This window comes from Eucyclogobius newberryi, unplaced genomic scaffold, assembly GCF_026437365.1.
Source record: "Eucyclogobius newberryi isolate DKJ021-1_F unplaced genomic scaffold, fEucNew1.0.hap1 SCAF_8, whole genome shotgun sequence".
NCBI classification, from domain to species: Eukaryota; Metazoa; Chordata; class Actinopteri; order Gobiiformes; family Gobiidae; genus Eucyclogobius; species Eucyclogobius newberryi.
Window position 1 is genome coordinate 19,992,028 of NW_027316500.1, and position 25,373 is coordinate 20,017,400.

Sequence of the window (25,373 nt, forward strand, 5' to 3'; positions counted from 1 at the left end):
TTTAGAACTGTATGATATCTTATCCGGACAATGTTTTAAAAATCAAGTCAAATTCAGCTCTCACTAAATTACAGTTTCTCTCTTATTCTTTCAAAGATAAGTGTCCTTGATGAGGAACAGGAGTGGAGCAGGAGTGGATCTGCGGCTCAGACACAGGCTGCAGCAGGTACTGTGGGCTGTCAGGGGTTTAAAGCCTCAATAATACAGCACTAAAGCGAGCCAACCATGTAGGAGCAACCCAAGTAGTGTTTGAACATAACTGGGATCTAAAACACAAGTGTTCTTCTTTTTAAAGGTAATATGGCTGCATTAACAGTAAGTGTAATGATATGCTCATATCTTTCAGCACTTGGCATCAAGTGACAGTCAATATGTGGATCTCGCGGAGATAGCTGAGGAACTACAGAGACTGTACAGGCAAGTGCATCATAGGCGTTGGCTACATTGCTGTCAAACATTTGTAAATTATCCTGAATTTGAGCTGGCTGAAAACAGCTTGGATCAACAAAGCATAATTATTTTCCCCATCAAGTTATTAAGTTTCGAAATTCAAAGCTGAAAAGAAAGCTTTAAATTTAATTCCTAGGAATTTAATAGGTCTTTACCACACCTACTATTCCCACCAATTATCATGTTAATTAAGCCCAATCATTAACAATCACCTTTGTTGCACTCCTCTAAGGGGTTTTGATCATGGTCATGATTATTAATCAAGCTTGTTTTTGTTTGATCTAAACTAATCATTTTCAATTTTCACACGAAATACTACATACTGAAAATATAAGTCTACCACCAGGACTGGGTTAAGACTAATGTTAAGATAAACAATTGATAATTGTTATATTGTTATATTCTGAAGTAAAAAATGTGTTTCAGTTCTTGGTGTAAAACTAAGGAATGTACAAGCATAAGGGACATTCCAATTAAAAATTAAAGCCGCAAGCGGCATCCAACGGCCCTCGCGGGCCGCCGGCCTTCCGACTCTGCGCTTTTGACTTGATAAAGATGGCGCCCTTATTGTGTGTTGAATTAAAAAAGAACTTGACAGACGGCGACACATTGGACATGGCCAATCCAGTGCAAATCAACACAAGTGTCAGTCAAATTTGCTGCTCCGCCGCACAGAGACCGTAGCACTTAGAATATAAATATGGATAACTTTTGATACGCGCTTGTGTAGATGATTCTTCCCAAAGTAAAGCTTGATCGAGCTATTGCCCACGGAGGAGTTTGTTAAAGTGTGAAGCGTAAATGTGAACATTTCAGAGATTTCGCTGTTTTCCCATTTCTGACATATATTTGCGGGTCCGCCCCGCTTGTGTAGATGATATTCTCCAAATATGAACTTGATCGGACAATCGCCCTAGGAGGAGTTCGTTAAAGTGTGAAGCGTAAAAATGTGGTGATTTGAGCAATTCTATGATTTTCCCATAAGGATAACATGGGATGTTTCTGTCATCGCTACGGTTACGCCGTACAAAATATGACTTTGGCTCTCATACTTTTGTGATTTGGATGGCAAATTAGATTTTTGTTCAAAATATCATGTCATTTGGAAAAACTCTATTGTTTATAGGCCACTCTGAAGGCCAAATAGTCAGAATTCTGGGAAACGTTTGCGGCTCCGTCGCACAGAGACCGTAAAAGCTATCTTTAAAATTTGGATAACTTTAGATGCCCCACTTGTCTAGAGGACGTACACCGATTTTGAGGTCGGTGGGCAAAACGCACTAGGAGGACTTCGTTAAAGTGTAAAACATAAAAATGTGGATATTCGATAGATTTAGCGGTTTTCCCATAGGGATAACATGGGAGGTTTATGTCATCGCTACGACTACGCCGTAAAAATTAAGGCATTTGTCTGATTGGCTTTTTTGATTGCGACGCCAAAATAGAATTTTGGGTAAAGTTTAGAAAATTTTGGTAAAACTAATTTTTGACCTTCAATGTTAATTTAAAGGTCACTCTGTAGGGGGCGCTATCGCGCCCATTTCAATTCTGTCATCATAAACTGGTCCAAACTAGAAAGTTGAACAACTGATTCAAATTTGGTCCTAATCGGACTTGTTTTGATCAAATGGGAACAATTTTTAGATCTGCAATATCCCAAAATAAGTTGTCCAACTTTGCGGCTGCGCCGCACACAGACCGTAAAAGGTATCTCAAAAAATTGGATAACTTTAGATGCCCCACTTGTCCAGAGGACGTCCGCCGATTTTGAAGTCGGTGGGCAAAACGCCCTAGGAGGAGTGTTTTCATTTTCAAAGGAAGATGGCGGGCATAGGGTAATTCTGGGGGCGTGGCCACAATAATATTTGTTTTTTGTCCTCACGAGAGGAATGCGTGTTCCGAATTTCGTAGCTCTACGACAAAGTTGACCTCGGGGCGTCTCCCATAGGCGCAATGTATTTTGACTTTTGTCGGTGGCGCTGTCGCGCCATTTTTTTAACGAAAAAAAAAATGGCCCAGAAAAAACAAAATTTTTCGCCGATTTAGAATTTTGGGTAAAGTTTGGTGAGTTTTTGAGCATGTTCAGGGGGTCAAATTAGAGTTCAAAGCGCTGAAGAAGAACAAGAAAAATAATAAATATAGCCGCAAGCGGCAATGATCGGCCCTCGCCACGCCGCCGCCACGCCGCAAGAGGAGGGGGCGCTAACGCGCCCCAATTGTCCTTTTATTACGCCTACTGCTGAATCTGTGACGCTGTCACATCTTCTCCCCTTTGTTTTACCATCAAAAAGCTATTTTATTTTGAATTCTTGGCAAAATGTGCGGCTTTGCCGCACAGACACCGTGACTCTTTGAATAAAAATGTGGATAACTTTTGATGGTCCACCCCTGAAGATGAGTCTCACCAAATTTCAGGTTAATAGGGCTAAAGCCCTGGGAGGAGTTTGTGAAAGTCTAAAGTGTAAACATGTTCTGGCGATTTCCCCATTGGAATAACATGGGAGGTTTCGGTCATCGTTACGGCAACGCCATAACAATTATGACATGGCTCTCATTGACTTTTTTGATGGGGATGCTAAAATTGAGTTGTGTGTCAAATTTCATATAATTTCGCAAAACTAAACATTTAACCTCCATATAAAATCTGTAGGGGGCGCTGTGGCGCCAAATGAATTTATTTCACTTCAAGTAGGTTTAGGGCAAAGAGTTTAACAACTGATTCTAATTTGACGCAATTCGGACTTTATCTGCGCCAACGGCAGAAATTTTAAATATGGGAGATTTCTGAAATTCTAGCTACAGTTTGCTGCTTCGCCGCACAGAGACCGTGAGAGGTATCAATGTAATTTGGATAAATTTTGATGTCCCACTCCTCAGTAGCATTTTCACCAAATTTCAGCTTTTTAGGGCCAACGCCCTGGGAGGAGTTCGTAAAAGTACGACGTTTGGAAAAACTCCGAAGTCATGTTTAGCCATTTTTGAAGCAATATGGCCGACATCTGGTTGGGCGGACGGCGTTGCCGAAATAATATTTTTTACTTCTCTTGTCACCATCTACCTCTGCGCCAAATTTCATGATTCTACGATCAGATTTTTTTTGGGTCATTTCCCATCTCTCAATGCATTTTTGGTACATTTGGGGGCGCTGACGCGCCAATTTTTTTATTTTAGAAAAGGGAAATAGCCAGAATGTAGAGAGGCACGATTTTTAGAGGTGTGCAAATTTTTGTGACTTTTCGTCGAGGAGGAGGAGGAGGAGGAGGAGGAGGAGGAGGAGGAGGAGGAGGAGGAAGAGGAGGAAGAGGAGGAGGAAGAGGAAGAGGAAGAGGAAGAGGAAGAGGAAGAGGAAGAGGAGGAGGAGGAGGAGGAGGAGGAGGAGGAGGAAGAGGAGGAGGAAGAGGAAGAGGAAGAGGAAGAGGAAGAGGAAGAGGAAGAGGAAGAGGAGGAGGAGGAGGAGGAGGAGGAGGAGGAGGAGGAGGATATTCCGATGCGAAAACAATGTTTCCCATTTTCCAAATATCATAAACTATACATTTTCGGAAAGCGCTCGCGCTTTCCTACCTCATGGTGTGGGTCCCTGGTCACTGACGGGTACTTTCGATAATTTTGAGTGGGCTCCGCCCACTTTGTGTTTTTGGCCCTCTATACAGTAATAATGTTCATTTTTTGCATTACATGCTTATATGCACGGAACATGCAAGAGATGAGGAACGTATTCGTGAGCTACTTAGCGCAAATGAGTGCTTTATAATAGGCCTCTCGCCAGCTTGTGGCGCTCGGGCCTAATTATACATCGTTTGAAAGCTCTAAGCCTTCCCGATGCCGCCATGGGGTGGAATCATCATTACGAGCGCTTACGCGCTCGTCACTCCCTATTCCGTCGGGATGCCCCGCCCACTCCCCATAGACTTCCATTGATTTGAGCAGATACAAGCATGGCCCATGCCTGCGGCATGGATTCTCGCGTACAGGACGATGCCAGGAGGGTTTTTGGAGGAATGCAGCGCTTCGCGCTGCTGTTGACTTTTTCTGTCATAGCAGGAGTAAGTATGCATGATCCATGCCTTCGGCATGGGCTAGTTCACTGTACTTGCCAGGGGCGACGGGGTACCAAACATGCGGGCTGCACCCGCATGTTTGGTCAGACAGTTGCAACGCTGCCTTCGGCAGCGTTGCGGGAGCAATAGGCCCTCCGCCCTGCTGGGGCTCGGGCCTAAATATGCGGGCACTACAAGAAGAAAGTTGTTCAATTTGAACATTTAAGTCGTAATTTTATGAGCACAAAGTCAAAAAGTTGGGATATATAAAGTCGGTATTTGTATCCAATTAAATATATATCTGGTCTTAAATTAACTTACACCACATCATGTGGGCTTATTTTTAATTACTGCATGTATAATGTATTGTCCCATAGACCTAGAGTTCCCTGTTTCAGGTTTGTTTGTTTGTTTTTAAGACTGGACTATGGCAGAAGGAATAAGACAGCCTTCCGGATACAGGTGGAAAAAGGTATCTTATTAAGTGCGTTGGTCAGTTTGTTCTAATGTTAGTCTAATTATTTTTACTTTAAAAACATCTTACCACCGGTAGTCTTAAGTGTAAGACATGAAGTAAACCCAGTAAGAACAGATGAGTTTGCAACATCAACAGCATAAATGTTTACACACTACTCTGTGCTTTGCAGTGTACCAGTCCATTACTCTGGATTCTGGTCTCAATGAGCTGGAGAGCAAACACTTGGCTAAAAAAGCCAAGCACAGCCAGAGCGACACAGGGTAAGGCTGCCGATGACCTGACTGACCTGATTACTGTGATGTGTGTGGGTTACACAGTCTTAAACTGTTTCTGTGTCGACAGAGAGGGCTCCAACCTGTCGTCCGACTCTGACGAGGAGGACCAAAGCGTTCTTGGGAACATGGTAAGGAATTATGGCTTATTGAAGGAAATTAAATATCGATATTGTGCCTTTGATGGATTGATAACCAATCGGTTGCACAAAATCTTTCACTGAATATTTAAAAAATGCAAAATAAATAATTGTAATGAATAACATTTAAAGGAATAATGGAGGATTTTTTGCCTATTTGAGAACTCAAGCGACTGTTGGTCCCTTTTTAAGAAAATGCGCACACTCACCCCCACCCTCCTGTTCTTTCCAAGACCATCAAACCTTGTGCGGAAGCACGCATCAGCCCTGCTGCTACACGTGCGTTTGTTTTATTAGCGCGATGGATCGCATCTCTCTCTCTGCAGATTTTTGTCTCTTCTGAGCTCGCACAGTCTTTCTCTGTCATCATTTTTGTACTGTACACAAACACACACAGTATATCAACCACGCATGTGCAGCCAGGGAAACGTGTTGCTATTGTGGGAACAAGGAAGCATGTGTGCAGTAGCATGCTTGGAATGATTGACATGTGGGAGAACTACTAGGCTGTCCACGACACGAGGAAATAAGACTCAGATTGCTCCCCAAAAATCCTCTATCATTCCTTTAACATAAGTCATTGCTCCTGAGAATACAGTCAGAAATTGTGCGCCTGAGAGTTCTGTCCCGTCCTACAGCCCACCAACCACATGAACAGCTCTCTGACCAGTCTGTACAGAAAAGGTGCTGAGAGCACAGAGGCCCCGAGCAGCAACCCAATCCCGCTGAGCACCAACCAAAGCTGGTTCATTGACAGAGATCCCAGCAAAAAGACACCTCTCATTGACCTGTGTGACGACGAACCATCTGGTGCAGTTCAGGTAAGCAGCGTAATCCCTCACCACCCACATATTTAAGATAAAATAGCTTAAAAGCACAACATCGATGAACATAATATGTTGTAAGCGTTATTGTATAATTTAGTAGCATTTTAGTCATGTAAGCAATGCTTATGGTTTTGTGTGTAGAAGAATGTTTCTGGAAAGTGTCAGAAGAAATCCAAAAAAAGGACAAATGGACAAAAGGACAAAGAATCGGAAGACTCTCAACTTGTTAGCAAAAAAGGTATACTTATCCAGTGTAATGATTTGTCAACTGATATGTTACTTACTCCTGTTTTTGTTTTAGCAAAAAAAGCTATAGAACTACAGTATCCAACTCTGACATTTGAGGATGTTGGAGGAAATGAAGACACTTTAAAGGTGAGTGCAGTAAGACATTTTTAAGTACCGGTAGTATGTTGTTGCTATTGTTTGTTCTGTTTGGTTGCAAGAAGATCATCTTAATGACATTAGACGCATGGTATAAACATGCTTCATTGTACCCATGGACCAATTAACATTTAGTCTCTTATATTTTTGCACCCACAAGCACACATGCACATTAATATTACCACATAAGACAGTGGGTGCAAGGTGGGTGAAGCCCAAGGACTGAACAACCGGCCAGAGCTGGGACGGAATCTCCTGTTTTCAAATATGTTGGAAATACAAATGATGTGTTCTGGACTTTACAGGATGTGTGTAAGCTGCTCCTTCACATGCGACACCCAGAGGTATACCAGCAGTTGGGAATGGTCCCGCCCAGAGGCTTCCTGCTCCACGGGCCCCCAGGCTGTGGAAAAACTCTGCTGGCCCAAGCAGTTGCAGGCGTGAGTAAACTGCAGCTTATTTTTTTATTTTAGTGGGGGAAAAAATCAAATCTGTCCAAATAATGTCCACTAGAATATAATTGTACCACACACACATGTTTACATTCATGTTCATTGCATTGTCCCAAAATATTAACGAATGATAGCTGTCAACAACACATTAGGAGCTGGGACTGCCCCTGCTGAAAGTGTCTGCTCCAGAGCTGGTGTCAGGAGTGTCAGGAGAGTCTGAACAGAAGCTGAGAGAGCTCTTCGACACTGCAGTGGTCAGTCTTCTATAGTACTGTAGTATTATATCCTTTTATAATACCCTCAACTTCTGCCTGTTTTGTTTCACACAGAGCTCCTCTCCCTGCATCCTCTTCATTGATGAGATTGATGCCATCACTCCCAAAAGGGAGGTGGCCTCAAAAGACATGGAGAGGAGGATCGTGGCTCAGCTCCTCACCTGCATGGATGGTACATTCTGAACATTAGAATTGAGTAAAAGGGAGTCTGAATGTAATGAAATTGAGCTGTAGTGGTTAAGGCAGCAGCACATGTCAGGCTCGTCGTGCACCCGACCCAAGTCCAGGCTTCGACCAATTTACTGTATATCCCCTCTTCTTTTATCCTCATTCCAAGCTAAGACAGTCTTAATGCAATCTAAGTTAATTAAGCCTTTGGGCCAAAAAATCCTTTAGAAAATAAATTGGGCTGTAACATTCACTTTAAAGGTGCCATAACATGCTTTTTTTCACGTTTCGTAGTCTATCCTAAGTGTATAATTGATAATAATAATAAGGGTTGTGCAACACCCTTAACATAATAGTTAAGAAATATCACCCAGACCTTGGACCCCCTCACCAACCCGGAAATGCAGACGGCTTGGTTTGATATTCGCCCCCACCCTTGCGAAGAACGATCTGGCTCCCCCGCCCAACCCGTGACGTAGTCTCAGAGCGCGTGTGTGCCCCACGCTGCGCCGCTCCTGCCACGCGAATGAGTGAGAAACGATAGAACTTCAGATCAACACTACTTTGAGCCGAAATAAATCTGGTGTTTATTCTACAGCGTGCGCAGAACAGATAGATCTATAGATCTAATATAGATATAGATATATAGATAGATAGGTAGATTGTGTGTGTGTGTGTGTGTGTGTGTGTGTGTACATAGATAGATAGATGTATAGATAGATGTATAGATAGATGTGTGTGTGTGTGTGTGTGTGTATATGTATATATATATATATATATATATATATATATATATATATATATACATATATATTAATATATATATATATATATATATATATTAATATATATTAATATATATATATATATATATATATATTAATATATATTAATATATATATATATATATTAATATATATATATATATTAATATATATATATATATTAATATATATATATATATATTAATATATATATATATATATTAATATATATATATATTAATATATATATTAATATATTAATATATATATATTAATATATATATATATTAATATATATATATATATATATATTAATATATATATATATTAATATATATATATATTAATATATATATTAATATATTAATATATTAATATATATATATTAATATATATATATATTAATATATATATATATTAATATATATATATATATATATATTAATATATATTAATATATATATATATATATATATATATTAATATATATGTGTATATATATATATATATATATATATATATACATATATATTAATATATATATATATATATATATATATATATATATATATATATATATATATATATATTAATATATATATATATTAATATATATATATATTAATATATATATATATATTAATATATATATATATATATTAATATATATATATATTAATATATATATATATTAATATATATATATATTAATATATATATTAATATATTAATATATATATATATTAATATATTAATATATATATATATTAATATATTAATATATATATATATGAATATATTAATATATATATATATATATATATATTAATATAATATAATATAAAAACCAGGAAATAAGAGCGCGATGGACATAAGACTTTATATATAATATATATAAAGTCTTATGTCCATCGCGCTCTTATTTCCTGGTTTTTATGTATCGGACAGAACTTCTCTCCGTTTATTTTCCCGGTTGCTGCATCAAGTGCCACATAAACCTTCACCATTGTTATAATAGTAAAGAGTGCGATATCATTAATGAAGTTTTGGGCCTCTTTGAACCGTGTTTCGTCGTAAATCAAAGCAGAAAAACTCCGGAATGGGCTTGTAGGGAGACAGCAGCGCGGAGCAGCGCGGAGCCGGGGGGAAGGGGGAGGGAGGTGGGAGGGGGGTGGAGAGGGGGGATGGTGATGCGTGCTTGCCCCACCGCCCGTCAGTTTGGAGATTCGAGGAAAGGAGATAGTCTGTAATATAGCTAAACACTGCGGGAATCAATTAAAAAAACACTCTGGGTACATATATGAAGCACAAATAGCAATGTAAGAAGGTTAAAAGCTCTGATAAGTCGATTTTGCATGTTATGGGACCTTTAAGTTATTTGTCTTTTTTCCAGACCTGAACAGTTTGACTGTCACGGCCCAGATACTGGTGATCGGGGCTACTAACCGTCCTGACTCTCTGGACCCTGCACTGCGCAGAGCGGGGCGCTTTGACAGAGAGATCTGCCTTGGCATCCCAGACGAATCAACCCGCATAAGGTCAGACGCCATCTCCAGCAGGACACACACACAACAAAATATGCAGTTTTAGTTTTTAGTATTATTTCCTTTTGATACAAATGTACTTAAATGTTCAACAAACTTACAGCAGTATTCACCTTATTCCCGAAGCCCGTCTGGGTGGCGCCGTATGGCGTAATCCTTCTTCTGGTTGTATTGGTTATCATAGGCCTGCCAGCCTTGTGAGAAAATAAGTTCTACATAGACTAAAAAGTTGTTTTTGGGCTGCCCAGGGAATTGGTGCATTGGACATGAACATTTTAAACAAATCAATCTACTTTATGGCATATTTTAGCGTCGAGACTTTTCCCTCATTCCCATCACAACAAAAGTGCTGTGGGAAAAGAGGGAAATGTGGGCGGGGCGGAATAAGTTCAACACAGATCCTTTGGTCAGCATCTCTAATGTGCTTCAGAATCCTCAAGACATTGTGCCGAAAGCTGAAGCTGTCGGAGGATATAGATTATGGGCAGCTCGCGCGGCTCACTCCAGGGTACGTGGGAGCAGACCTGATGGCCCTGTGCCGAGAAGCCGCCATGTGCTCTGTCAACAGAGCTCTCCTGGACAGCCACACAAGAGCGGACCAAACCAAAGTGGAGTCAACAGACAACAGTGAGACATCACTAGAGTGCCCCCCGGACACGGAGTCGACAAATGTCCTGTCCACACCTACACAGGTAGAGATGACTAAGATTAGATTTCATGGGCATTACATAACCTAATATGAAATAATTTAAGAAGTACTGCCTAATTCAAAGGGCCATGCAAATAAATACCGGTATGTTTTTTATCGTAATATAGTGTCAATTATTACTCATTTGACTCTCATTTGACCTGATTTTAAAATCTAACGCGATTCACATACCCCCTGCTAAGTGCTTGCATAGCCCCTGTACCACTGGTTGGGAAACGTATGCAAGGAATGAATCTTTCTCAATGTCTATTGAAAAGTTAAAAACAAAAAAAAAAGGGTTTGGGCTTTTAAAGATGACTTCTCGGATGCATGCATCCCACCACCAGGCTGTTCGTAACGTGATAAGAAACATCCATTGAAGAGTTGAAAATAATCTAAATGTTGTTGCTTTTTTATCAGATATTAATAAATGCATTTTAATTACAATACATATGTAAATGTGATTGTAAAAGTAAGGATCAGATAAAGATCATGCATAAACGACCACTCAGAGAACTCATTAAGGATTTGAGCTCATCACCTTAAACGTTTTGACTGGGTTATAAGGGGGCCTCAGAGTTGGACTGAGGAGATGGACAGTGATGTAAATGTTGTAGAGTGTCGACAAAAGCAATATACAAGTATAATGTATCATCATCATTATTATTAGCAGGGAGAGCTCTGGCGCCTATTGCAGCTCCTGAAGAGTCCACAGCTGTTGTCAGAGGAAGAGCTCTCTGGACTGTCCATCCTCATGTCAGACTTCAAGTCTTCACTGTCCAGTGTCCAACCCTCGGCCAAAAGAGAGGGCTTTGCCACTGTCCCGGATGTGACGTGGGATGACATTGGAGCATTAAAGGATGTCAGAGACGAGCTCACCATGGCCATACTGGTGAGATGTTTATTAGAAAATGTTTTGTGCTGCTAATTAGCCATTTTAACGTTCCTTTCCAACAAAAAAATAATTAAAGAATGCAAACCTATTAACCTTACAATGAACAATAAATATACTATATTTTAAGAGATACCAGTGCACACTCATTTTAATTTTCTTTGTATTCGACAGGCCCCTGTGCGCTCCCCTGAACAGTTCAAGGCCTTGGGTCTTGGTGCTCCCTCAGGAGTGCTGCTGGCTGGACCACCTGGATGTGGGAAAACATTACTTGCTAAGGTATTATATGAGTAAATGATCATTATTACCTTTTGCTTTGGCTCCACACTGTCGTTTTTGTGAACTGGGAGAGTGTGCGTGGCTGCAGCCAATAGTTTAACTGTGCTCTTTTGTTTGTACTGAGACAGGCTGTGGCCAACGAGTCCGGCCTGAACTTCATCTCTGTGAAGGGCCCAGAGCTGCTCAACATGGTGAGTCGCAGTGCTGTCTGACATCAGTGTGACTGTGTGCTGTGGCTCAGTGGGCTCTGTTTGTGCATGTGCAGTACGTGGGAGAGAGCGAGCGCGCTGTTAGGCAAGTCTTCCAGAGGGGATGCAACTCTGCTCCATGTGTCATCTTCTTTGATGAAATTGATGCTTTATGCCCTCGACGATCTGGACACGAGGTACACATCCATAACTAGATACATTGTGTGGCAATTTTCATCCATGGTAATTGATTGCCTTATAAACGAGGTTATCTAGTACCAGAATTTTATTTTTATTATATTTTTTAGTCTGGGGCCAGTGTGCGTGTGGTCAACCAGCTGCTGACGGAGATGGATGGTTTGGAAACACGGCGGCAAGTTTACATCATGGCTGCCACTAACAGACCAGGTGGGTAATGTGTTCTGGTGAGTCTCATGTACAGAAGGTGTACACGTTTAAGTGAAAAACCTGATGGGCCTGTGTTTTTTAAATAGATATTATTGACCCAGCCATACTCAGACCAGGGCGTCTTGATAAAACTCTGTATGTGGGTTTGCCACCAGCAGCTGATCGACACGCCATTCTCCTCACTATAACCAAGGTACATTAAAAAATGTTCACTGTCCTTCTGAAGAAATGATCTTTCTCCCAAACAAACTGTAAACTGTCTGTCTCCATCTGCTCCTCAATTTAAATGTACAACATTAGTGTCGATGCCACTGCATCTGGCACTCTTTTCTCACATATAACTTTTCCCATCTACTATATTAATTCCTCTAAATGTGCTTTATATAGGCCTACTGTTTTTCTAGATTTGATAGAAACCAAAAAGTCTAGTGAGAACCTTTATTGTTGATGTGGTGGTTTCAGGGGGGAACACGGCCTAGGCTGGACCAGGATGTCAGTCTGGAGGACATTGCATTCGACAGTCGCTGTGACTGTTTCTCGTGAGTGTTCTTTGACTGTGTGATGGCTTTGAGCAACATAAATAAACCTGTGCGTGTGTGTGTTCTAGTGGCGCAGACCTTACTGCTTTAGTGAGAGAGGCATCTGTCAGTGCACTAAGAACCTACTTGAAGGCCCAAAGTTCTTCCGCGTCCACTCATGGTGAGTACAGGCAGGCGTTTCCCTTGGGTTCAGTTTCAGTTTTTACCTGGTTTTATTCAGGTTTTCCCCACTGCTATAAACAGTAGCTGGGTCTTCTGGGGCCAGGGTTCCTCGAAGTACTATAAGAACATGAGGGATATTTGTGGTTAAATAAAGGACTAATGGCATCTGTTATGATGTTCGCCGTACTTATCAGTATCTGTTGTCCTCAGGTCAGGACTGTGTTGCTAACATCAAAGTTGATAAAGAGAATTTTGAGAATGCCTTCAAGAAAGTTCGGCCATCAGTGTCTAAAAAGGTACGTTTCTCCCTCCGTCTTCTTTCGTGCGATCTTTGGCCTGACTTGTGTGCACTTTTCTGATAATTGATCCACTTTTTAAAAGCTTTCTTTCTCCAATCTTTCTTGTATAATGTTGTATAATTTAATAATTTATATGACCAATTGGAAAAAAAAATATTCTGAATGAACGGTACAATTATTATTATTTTATTTAAGTCCTGCATTACCCCGCAAGTTTGTCCTTTTTAATTTAATCTATATTTAAAGGCATATCCTTAATATTCTACTTCTAACATTTGCAAAGAAGCCATTTTTATATTCTCGTAGAGAATTATGGTGCTCTTCTCCATTATAATTTTGATCCAGCTGCTCGAAAATGAAAATGAGTGATTTCTAAATATTAAAACTGTGTTTGTTCTTCAGGAAAAAAAGGATGACACAAGGATTGGTGTGTTGAGTTTTCTCCCAAATGTTCTATATAATAATTGTGCTGTGTGCAGGACCAGCAGATGTACCAGAAGCTCCAGGAGTCTCTCGGCACGTAACAGAACAAGTATGGACTTTGCTCTACACCTCCTCCACAACACAACCTGAAATGTCTGTTTTTATATTAAAATGAGCCATATCACATTTTGTTAGTGCTTTTTATGCATATTACCCTTTAATTTTAAGAGACAGTCCTGCTTGCTTATGCTCTGCAGTGCGTAGGCTGCCCGCGCCATCCATGGTATTTATAAACATCAACTAGGCGCAGAAATTTGCTTATCTCTACGCCAGGGGTGTCCAAACGTTTCACCGAGGGCCGCATTTTGAAACTTACACGAGGCAGAGGGCCACAAACAACCCGACCATTTAGGGAACCATTCGAAATTTTGCATTTGACATAGTTTCAATGCTCCTCCACATCTTTTGATAAGACTTGGAACATTAATGTTAGGTTGGTATAGTCTAAACACGTTATAATTTTTCCAGTTTTACTATAAAAAGTACTACTTTTTGTTGTTTATGCCAACTTAGCAGGAAGCCTGAGGGCCAACAATAATTGGTCTAAGGGCCGCATTTGCCCCCCTGGCCAGTTTGGACACCCCTGCTCTAAACTGAGACGCCCCTGTAAGATCTGTGCAAAGTCTGGAGACACAGGGAAAAGCTGACACTCGTGGCGAGGAGTTCTCATTGGGGACGAACTTGGTTTACAGGCTATTCAGAGTGTTCAGAGCAAGTGCTATGTGCCCATGTACCTGTACCAAAAGTTCAAGTAAAGATAAACACTTAAATTGAGAAGTCGTCGTTCTTCTTTATTTCGGCCATGATGCAACTAAAGAAGGTTGGCCCAAAAACATGGAGGACTGTTCATTCAACTCATTACTCTGGACAACACATGACACATATGAAGCCGTTCGCTCTCTTTAAGTCTGGTGTATGCTCCTCGTGATGCTTCTCGGACAAATCTACGTGGGAGTGCCGGACACCTCCCTGACGCACACGGCAGCCAATCAGAAAGCTTGTGGCTCTTGCCGTCCCGTGTATGGCACATGTTCCTACGTCCAAAAGTCACTTTGTGTGGAGGTGCCGTGGACCACAAGGGCTGTAATTGGTTGATCCACACGGACTATACCTAAAACGTATAAAGCTTAGAACAGAGGAAGTTGTCAAATAATGATTACATAATATGCATTTTTGTTCTTCCTGTGCTTGTCTCCGCAGCCAAAGCATTTGTCCCTCTGCTTCTGCTGCTGATCCATATCTCCTGCTGCTTTTGCTGTCAGGAAGGGCATCTGTGTCACTCGCTCACTGTGCACATGGAGGTCTGAGTCAAAGGCCCCCCCTTGACTCAGACCTCCATGTGCACATATTAATGTCATGCTAACCCCTCTGCACATCGCATTCAAACTTAAGAGCCTGGAGTACAACAAAAACAAAATGATCTCCTGCCTAGATAGTATTAAATGTAAGTGACTAAAACACAATTTATTCTGGCATTTTAAAAATCAATTTGAGAGGGATGAGTTGTTGCAATGACTTATTTGTATATTTGTCTTAAAGCCTTTGTTGTGATTACTGCTGCGTGTCCCTTTCTCTGTCAAAGCTACTGATTATCGGCTCATGTTTTGGTAAATCTCATGTTACTTTGCATGGCCCTTTTCTCACGTTTTGGACGCAGATTCCAGCTGCAGGTGAGATCTGGTGGCCCCTAGGTGTAAGCACTTGCTCTGCAAAATTCCTACGCAATTCTTTATAGATAAGACCCAGACCTGCACATTCCCTTCATGTTTAACAACAAACGAGTACTGGGTTGGACCAGTGCATCAGGAGAACACATCTTCTAAAACATGTTAAGATTTTGTAATGTAATTTTATTTATTAACATAAAATATAATTTTATATCCAACAAAGTTTATTCAGGTGAGAATGAGTAAGAAACATTATTCAAAGATACATTTTAACATCTGTTTATGCCTGAACAATAAAACAGAACTCGTGTTTGATTTAAAAATCTATTGAACACAGTTATAAATCTGATAAATAATCAGAAGGCACTTAATCAGAAACAACTGGAAGCCAGACATGCATGAGATTATCTATCTGCCAAAGTGAAACAACTGATTTGACCCAGATTGGTTTCTTTGAGAATGGTGTAAGATGGAAGAGCCAGCTCGGGAAGCGATGGACAAAGTTCAACAACAGCACACGGTTTGGTTATTTAACTGACTTTGTAAAGCCAACTCAATGTTTCTACTAGGGAGTGTTTATTAGTTTAACACAATGTTCTTTTTGCGGTAACAAGATGGTACAATGATGCAGCCAAAATAATGCTCTAGTTAGATCTTATATAGACAGATTTCAGTAAGGTGTCAGTGGAAATGTGAAAAGTAATCAATTACTCCCAGGAAAGCCTCTAGTACTTGTGTCACTCTTGAACTTTGGATGTCAGTCACAGCCTGCTTTATACAGCCTCAGTCAAATTCGCTAAGCCTTTGGGTGTGTTTTTTTCTTTTCTTTTTTTGTTCACTCCTGTTTCACTTCTCCTTTGAGCTTTCTCTTGACACGGGAGTATGGACTAAGTGTGTCGTCCATGATGAAGTCATACAGAACTCTGACCCACGAAGTGTACTGGGGCAGATCTTCATAATACTCTGCGGCAATCTTCTTTACCTGGGAACACAAGCAGCACGCAGCAAGTATTAGTAGTCTAACCGTGCATAAGATATAAATACTCGAGATGATACGTTGGAATGATCACTGGATCATGCTCTCACCAGGGGAAGTCGGCGTCCAGGGATGCTCGGGAAGTCGTGGTGCTCGTTATGATAGCCCACATTAAAGGTGAGTAGGTTGAGTGACCCATAGTATGAGTAGGTCTCGTGGCCTTTAATGAACATGTAGTGCTCTGCAATGAAGTGGCCAGAGATGGGGTGCAGGCCCATCCCCAACAAGGAGCCGGCTAGCATGTAGACCACTGGCTTAGCCCCCCACAGCCAGAAAAGCAGAACATTGAAGCTGCTTTGGATGAGCACATTGGTGAGCTCCAGCTGAGAGATGGGTTTGGGGTTGATGCACAGTGGTCGAAAGGCATAGAAAATTGGTTGCAAAATAATCCACATAAACTTGCGAAAGCGTGTGCAGAAGAACCAGCCTTCAAAGTCTGTGGGGATGTCCACGTCCACTCCATCTCCACCCATGTATCGGTGATGGTCCAGGTGGTAGCGCTTGAAAGAAGCTGAATAAGGCAGGCCAATAGGCAGGTTTGCAAACATCGCAAAATAACGATTCCACAGCGCTTTGTTGTTTCCAAAAGCTGCATTATGAGAGATTTCATGTATTGCAAGGGTCATAGAGTGGTTGACACAGCTCCCAAATGTGTAAGTCCAGAACAAGACCCACTTCCAGTCCAGGTCTTTGACCAAATAGAAGGCAATAAACTGGACGACCACCATCATACACACAATCCATTTGAGCCTTGGGTCAGCGCCCATCAGTGACTTGATCTCTGGATATTTGGCTGTAAGAAAAAAAAGTCAAAGTCAAACTTGTTCAGCAAAGACAATTTTTTTTGTTCCTTAAATTTGAACTAGGTCATTGCAACCTTTTTTATAATACATACATACATATAGCTGCATCATGAAAAGGGCATGTTTGAAGGATGAATATCTCCACAATCTCAGGTTCTTTGTCAGTAGGAGGTTATTGAGGTTAGTGTGCATGAAAGCACAATTTTATCTACACTTTATCTTACTACAGGTGACTTCTGTGCAAGTCAACAGCACAACAAAAACTGACTGATTGCATAGTGCATGTTAGCTGATAACTTGACAAAACAATGTAATTACAATAGAATGTGTTGCAGTCGCCCTGAACTAACCCAGAATAAACATAGTCACGTGGTGGGGTATTTAGCCGTATCAAGAGAGTGGCGTCATGAGGAAGTAACGCTGACACCCACACAGTCTTGCACAAGGCCCAGCCATAGCAGGCCCTGCGCCGCAGGTCTGTGACCGCTGTGTTCCACACAAGTCCAGACACGGCTCTGCCCGGAGCAAGAGCAAAACCGAACTAGACTCCAACGAGTGTGACGCCTCAGAGTAAATAATTCAACCCTAGAACTTGTAAGTCCTGTTACAGCATACTTTACACTTGCGTTATTACACATGAGTATTACACATAAGTTATTCAATAGAGCAGAAGGATTTATTAATTACCTACAATACAATGGATATAGAACAACATAATAATTATATAATAATAATAATAATAATGAATTGACATTCTGCGTGAAATAAGTTCGGCACAAAAGTGATCGCCAGTTAAGCGGTCTGCACCGTTAAGTAACAGTAAATGTGCTCTCACTTGTGTAAGTTCAGGGAGTGGCGCAGAGGCGCCCACTGCGTGAGAATATTTGGACGGAGTATAAAATCATACCATTTGTATTTAATGAGTTTATTGGCCGGTGTAGATGAGATCATAAGTGTGTTTTAACAGCCTGACCTCGTAGACATTATGGCTCTATAAAGATATCGATGGCCACAGTTGATTTCCTGTCTTGCTTAAAAACCGTTAACCCATGACTCTGTACTCTTGATTGACTGCAGGCATGTGTTAACTTAATCACTATATCTTTAGCTTCAAATGCGTTTCCCGTGCAACTAAGTCAATTATACGTATTAATTCAAATGCACGCATTTCGAGTTTATGCAAACCTTGCTAACAGGAAAGCTAAAGTTAGCTTACCCAGGATCACTTTCCTCCGGTCGGCATGAGGCTGGTCCGTGTACACCCATTCGTAGTCCTCGCGCGGCACACGGTTGCCCATAGCGGTACTCGGTACGTGGGCTTGTTGTAGGTTAACAGAAGGTCGTATGCACAAACCTTCAGGAGTTTGTGTGCGTCCTCTGACCACAGACTGAACACCCCGGACACGTCGCCGCTGCGCTGCCTCACCAGGATAAAGATATCCTAGATAACATTCTCCTATGGCGCGTGCTGCGTGACGGAGGGCGCCACGACAAGACGACAATATATGCATGTTGCAATTAATGTTTCACTTACTTAACTGATAGATTTCATTGTTTTAAATCATTAAGTTCCACCATATTAAATGCAGTCCAGATGACTACAACTGAATCTGTTTCTGCTCACATAATGTAACACTTAAATTGTGTTACATTTTTATTGCTAATAAACATATCTTAAATAGTGTTATTGGGACAGAGGAGAAAATATTTTTCCTGGCTTTGTTGTTTTTAATAATATATAATTATAAAATCCAGGACGCAGCTGCCATCTTGGAACGACAAATCGTTGCTGTTACTCAGGTCATATCTAGTATATCTAAGTCAACGCTGCGCAGTATGTCTGGAGTGGGCGGGGCACTGTCTTAAAGCGCCTCCCATCAACACCATGGATCGAGAAAAGAATAAACTCTAAAGAATAAAGTCTAAAGAATAACAACAACAACACCAACAACAACAACAACAACAACATCCATCCATCCATCCATCCATTTTCTACCGCTTGTTCCCTCAACAAAGTAATTGAAAAAGAACTTCTACAACATCATTAACTCATGGGCTTTGAAACACCAAGACAATGGAAGAACTTTTAAAAGAATAGACAGTCTGAGGAATAAAGTCTGGCGGTAATGTAACACTTGGATACCAACCGCCAACAACAACAACATCATGGATCTATTATATTATCAACACACTCTTAAACTAAATTAAACTCACAATTTGATTCATTATGAGAGAACAAATTGTTTGAAAAAAAAATCCCTTGGTCCTATTCTAACTGGCAATGAAGTTGGTGGTGGCGTCCTGCTGCAGTCTGCTCCTCACCCTGCCACTGTCTCTGAGGTTGGTCTACAGGTGAACTGGGACACATCATACAAAACCATTACGTCATGAGAGTCCATTTGAAGATGTTTCACTTGGTCCACACATTTCTGTGTGTTTCCACATGATGTTCTGTGTTCCTCACCAATGGCACTAAGATTGTAGTAAAATTCTTGGCCACATTGTATGTGACGGAACTGGTGCAACACACAATGGGTCTTAGTAGTGGAACATTCTCTTTTTTGGGAAGGCCATAAATGCATGGAATAGTGTTGCACCCTCGAATGATACGATACATTCCGTTTTGCAACTTTTATTAAGTCCACGGTTCAGAATACATGTTTGAGGCACGCAGCGTTACAACACCCAGAACACACTACCGCGGTGAAGTTAGTTTCACGTTGGACGTTGGACATTCGCCTCCGCAACTAGAGCGGGAGCTTCCTCTGAGTGTGCCCCGCCTGCAGTAGCTCGACGCGGGGAGCTGCGCGCTGAAGTGCCGCTTGGTACGCCAGTTAGGGACCGTCTCTAAAGTACCGTTTGTACTACAACTTGGAGTCATGCTCAATGTTGTTGTTTTTTTTATAAATATGTTTATATTTTTTGACTCCAAGTTGCTAATCCTAGATGTCATAGTCCTTTTGGGCTAAAAAATTAACCCTTTGTAGATTTTTAAAGAATATTTTTAGTCAAAAAACAAGGATTCTTTATAATAGCTCCTAAGTGTGATAAAATGTAAATATATGATTATATTTGTGTGTTAAAAGTTATCTGCATCATGAGCCTGAGGGGAGGGAAAGGCATGTATTTCTAATAACATGTGTGAAGATGTTGTAGAAGCAGCCGTGAGGAATGTTCCTCCCATCCTGGGGACCAGATGGGTGGAACATTCACCAAGGTTTTTATCTCTAAAGATAATACCAAAGAGTCGTAAAAGACAAGTGCCTTGATGTGAAGCTGACCAATGAGAAATGTGACCCGCCTCCTTTTTATGTGTGATTTTAATAAAATGACTTGTAAGAGGGAGGAACGCTGAGAGTGATTTTGGAAAGTCGTTCAGGTTGCTTACAACATCTTGACTCGGCTAAGCCTTCCTCTCCCTTGCAAGCCACACAAAAGACTGACGTTTCTGTGTCGTTTAATATTCTAAGTTGAATTATGTTCTCTGACTGTTAAGTAATAGCATTGATTCATGTGTAATTTCTTGACACTAAGTCAGCTGACCTAGAAAGTCAAACCCAAGTGATTATAGTAGTTGTGGTCTCCAGGTATAACGCACACCTTTTACTTTTTCAATTTAACCCTTTATAGATTTTTAAGGAATATTTTTCGTCAAAAAACAAGGATTCTTTTCAATAGCTCCTAAGTTAGCAAACCTAGAAAGTCAAACCCAAGTGATTATAGTAGTTGTGGTCTCCAGGTATCACGCACACCTTTTACTTTTTCAAATTAACCCTTTATAGATTTTTAAGGAATATTTTTGTCAAAAGAAAAGGATTCTTTTCAATAGCTCCTAAGTCAGCTGACCTAGAAAGTCAAACCCAAGTTATTATAGTAGATTGAGTCTCCAGGTAACACCTTTTACTTTTTCAATTTAACCCTTTTTGAATTTTAAGGAATGTTTTCCGCCAAAAATCAAGGATTATTTTAGCAGTTAGCAAACACCGTAGAGTTGCTGAACTGACTGGTAAACGGTCAAGGAAACGGCCTGTGCCACTGGACCCTGGACCACAGAATGTCAGCAGAGCTTTGAGGCCTTAAAAGCCAAGCTCACCACGGCCCCGGTACTTTGCCTACGCTGACTTCTCCCTCCCATTCATTCTGGAGGTTGGTGCAAGTCATGCTGGATTGGGGGCAGTGCTCTCCCAGGACCAGGAAGGGAAGGTGCGACCTCTTGCGTACGCCAGTCGAGGCCTGCGCCCGACTGAGCGCAACATGTCCAACTACAGCTCCATGAAGCTAGAGTTGTTGGCCCTTAAGTGGGCCCTGACTGAGAAATTCAGGGAGTAACTGCTAGGACACAAATGTGTGATCTATAAGGACAACAATCCCCTGAGTCATCCCTCCTCAGACACACTGGGAGCTGTTGAGCAGCGCTGGGCCGCCCAGTTGGCCTCTTTTGATTTTGAATTAAAATATCGTTCAGGTAACCAAAATGCTGACCCTGTCTCGCCAGCCTGGCACTTCCTTACAGGAAGTGGCACCGGAAACTTGGGGCACATGTCTGCCTGGCCAGTTAAAACAAGCCCTACAAGGAATGGTTACACAGGCAACACAGTCCCTTGTGACTTTTCTACCGCAAGTTGCCCCTGCTGACCGCGAGCTTCAGCAGTTTGACCCCGCCATACAGGAGATCCTGACCTTTTGGCAACAAAATCGACAGGCCACTCGTGAAGAGCAACGAGCCCTCTCTTCGACTGCCCTCTTAGTGCTGGCCCAGTGGGACCGCCTGGTAGAGTTAGAGGGGCTGCTGTATCGGCAGGTGTTTCGTCCTGACGGTGGTGGGGCTGTGTATCAACTCCTTCTGCCTAAAGCCTTGGTCCAGAATGTCCTCACCCAGGTCCATCAGGAGCATGGACACCAAGGAATAGAGAGGACTCTGGCCTTGCTGTGTTCCCGGTGCTATTGGCCAGGTATGTCACGGGAGGTAGCCCAATGGTGCCAGGCTTGCGAGAGATGTCAGCATGCAAAGGACAACAAATCGGTTCCTCACGCCTTTATGGGCCACTTACTGGCTTCACAGCCAAACGAGATCCTTGCTATCGACTTTACCCTGTTAGAGCAGACCTCCACTGGTCTGGAAAACGTGCTGGTCATGACTGACGTTTTTAGCAAATACACACTTGTAGTTCCAACCCGCAACAAGCACGCTTCCACTGTGGCGCAAGTCCTGGTCACAGAGTGGTTTGCAAAGTTTGGTGTTCCGGCACGCATACACTCGGACCAGGGACGAAACTTTGAGAGCACTCTCATCCAGCAGTTGTGTAAGCTGTATGAGATTACAAAGTCTCGGATATTGAACTATTGGCTATTGGCATGAGGCCATATTATCTGCCCCGGGAGTTCTCGCATGTGATTTTGATCGTAGTCTATGTGGCCCCGTCTGCCAATGCTGAATATGCTTGTGAAGCACTGCTCTCCTGCACTTGTAGGCTGCAAACACAGCATCCACAGGCTCTCTTCCTCATCTCTGGTGACTTTAACTACGCTTCTCCCTCTTCTGTTCTACAAACATACACCCAGTATGTCACCTGCCCCACCAGAAACAATAGAACATTGGACTTGTTTTTTGCCAACACCAAAGAGGCTTATTCTTCTTCCCCCCTCCCTCCCCTGGGCAGCTCGGACCACAACCTTGTACATCTGAGGCCTGTGTATGAACCCATCATGTGCAGGCAGCCTGTGGTGTCCCGTGTGGTGAGGATGTGGTCTGCTGAGAGCGAGGAGGCTCTGAGGGACTGCTTCAGCACCACTGTCTGGACTGAGCTTCACGGCCATGGGGAGGACATCAACACCATCAGAGAGTGGATCACGGACTACATCAACTTCTGTTTTGAGAACATTGTTCCCTCCCGGACGGTGCGGTGTTTTCCAAACAACAAGCCATGGATTACCCGTGAACTGAAGGCTCTGCTGAAGGAGAAGAAGAGAGCCTTCAGGTCAGGGAACATGGAGGAGCTGAGGACTGTGCAGAAAAAGCTGAGGAGGAAGATCAGGCAGGCTGAAGCCGGCTACAAGAGGAGGATGGAGGAGCAGCTGCAGCAGAAGAACATTCAGGGAGTGTGGAGAAGCCTGAAAACCATCTTGGGCTTCAAAATCCCCCCTGCCCAGACAGAAGGGGATCTACAGTGGGTGAATGATTTAAATGCTCACTTCTTGAGATTTGATTGGTCACCCGCCCCTCCCCCTGCACAGCTGCATGCTCCCTCTTCCACAGCTGGACAATGCCCTGCATCCGTTCCTCTTCATTTCTCCGCCCCGGACCATCAGCTCCCCACTTCGCCTGGACTCACCCATCCCCCCAGCACACAGTCCCCCTGCCAACCACTGACTGTCACAGCAGCACAGGTGAGGAGTGAGCGGAAGAGGATTAAAGTGAGGAAGGCAGCAGGACCTGCGCAGATGAACTGTGTGGAGTTATGGAGCATGTCTTCAACATGAGCCTGAAGCTGAGGGTGGTAACACAGGTCTGGAAGACCTCCTGTCTGGTACCTGTGCCCAAGACACCGCGCGCCAAAGACCTCAACAGCTTCAGGCCGGTGGCTCTCACGTCCCATCTGATGAAGACACTGGAGCGGTCCTGGACCACCTCCGCTCCACCGTGAGCTCAGCCATGGACCCGCTGCAGTTTGCATACCGGCCTGGCATTGGAGTGGAGGTCGCCATCATCTCCCTGCTGCACCGCTCTCTCTCTCACCTGGAAAAGCCTGGCAGCTCTGTGAGGATTCTGTTCTTCGATCTTTCCAGCCCCTTCAACACCATCAGCTCCTGAGGGACAAGCTGGAGACTGCTGGTGTGGAGTATGACCTGGCAGAGTGGATCCTGGACTACCTCACGGACCAACCCCAGTTTGTGAGAGCACGGGACTGTGTGTCTGACATTCGGACCTGCAGTGTGGGGGCGCCCCAGGGCACTGTCCTCGCGCCCTTTCTCTTCACCCTTTACACTGCAGACTTCAGACACGACACTGCAGAAGTTCTCTGATGACTCTGCCATCATCGGACTCATCACGGACGACAATGATGCAGAGTACAGGGGACTGGCGCAGTACTTTGTGGACTGGTGTTAGCGGAACCACCTCCTCATCAACGCGGGGAAGACCAAGGAGATGTTGGTGGATTTCCGCAGACGCCACCCCACTGCCCCCTCACCAGTGAACATCCAGGGACGGGACATTGAGAGAGTGGACTCATACAAGTACCTGGGTGTTCATCTGAACCACAAACTGGACTGGACTCATAACACAGACGCACTGTACAGGAAGAGCCAGAGTCGGCTCTACCTCCTGAGGAGACTCAGGTCTTTTGGAGTGACAGGGCCACTCCTGAAGACCTTCTATGACTCTGTGGTGGCATCAGCCCTCCTGTACGGTGTGGCCTGCTGGAGCAGCAGCATCGCAGAGAGGGAGAGGAGGAGGCTGGACAAAGTCATCAAGAAGTCCAGCTCCGTCCTTGGCTGCGCTCTGGACTCGGTGCAGGAGGTGGGGGACAGAAGGGTCCTGGCTGGATTCACATCTATGCTTGACCATGAGTGCCACCCCCTGCAGTCCGCTCTGGAGAGCAGCTTCAGTGAGAGACTGATCCACCCTCGCTGTGTGAAGGAAAGGTTTCGCAGGTCTTTCCTTCCTGCTGCTATCAGACTTTATAACAAACACTGTTAGTCCTGAACACTCGCAATACTGACTTAACAATGTGCAATTCCGTCATATGTGCAATATGTGCCGTCGTGACACATATTCATGTGCAATTACTGTCCTGATCACATGCAATGGTATTTATGTATTTATGTATTTATTTTTATCTTTATTATTTTTCCCCTCCATCCCTTGTTGGGTAATGGGAGTTTTTGTTTATAAGAGATCTTCTACTGAAAGTGTTTTTCAAACTTCCTATAAGTGATCTGTTCTTTTCTTCTGTATCTACCTCTGTATCTACCTGCGTTGCATCAATGAAATTTCCCCATGTGGGACAATAAAGGAATATCTTATCTTGTCTTATCTTACTCCGTACCACCCAGCAGGAAATGGGCAGTGTGAGCGGTTCAATCGAACACTTCACAATATGTTGCGTGCTCTTCCTGCATCCAGTAAGAGGGACTGG

At 42.6% G+C, this 25,373-nt stretch overlaps 2 protein-coding genes across 3 annotated transcripts; one reads left to right on the forward strand and one right to left on the reverse strand.

The window, feature by feature from the left end:
* The first annotated feature begins 100 nt into the window (after positions 1-100).
* nvl (nuclear VCP like) lies at positions 101-13,855 on the forward strand. 2 transcript variants are annotated; one of them, XM_072436307.1, is made up of 23 exons: positions 101-166; positions 347-417; positions 4,907-4,959; positions 5,135-5,225; positions 5,308-5,368; positions 6,016-6,198; positions 6,346-6,442; positions 6,506-6,579; positions 6,894-7,028; positions 7,193-7,294; positions 7,370-7,487; positions 9,641-9,785; positions 10,222-10,483; positions 11,150-11,371; positions 11,546-11,650; positions 11,779-11,841; positions 11,916-12,035; positions 12,147-12,246; positions 12,333-12,439; positions 12,709-12,785; positions 12,854-12,945; positions 13,158-13,243; positions 13,726-13,855. In XM_072436307.1, exons 1-23 carry the CDS (start codon positions 110-112, stop codon positions 13,768-13,770), a joined length of 2,466 nt encoding a protein of 821 aa, XP_072292408.1. In that variant the 5' UTR covers positions 101-109; the 3' UTR covers positions 13,771-13,855. The 2 variants fall into 2 exon arrangements, with proteins under 2 accessions (XP_072292408.1, XP_072292409.1); XM_072436308.1 differs by having other exon boundaries at positions 6,349-6,442.
* A 1,703-nt stretch (positions 13,856-15,558) lies between these two features.
* Positions 15,559-18,663, reverse strand: degs1 (delta(4)-desaturase, sphingolipid 1). Its single transcript, XM_072436314.1, has 3 exons — positions 18,452-18,663; positions 16,483-17,225; positions 15,559-16,378 (listed from the first exon to the last, which is right to left on the reverse strand). Exons 1-3 carry the CDS (start codon positions 18,531-18,533, stop codon positions 16,232-16,234), a joined length of 972 nt encoding a protein of 323 aa, XP_072292415.1. The 5' UTR covers positions 18,534-18,663; the 3' UTR covers positions 15,559-16,231.
* Between the last annotated feature and the right edge of the window lie 6,710 nt (positions 18,664-25,373).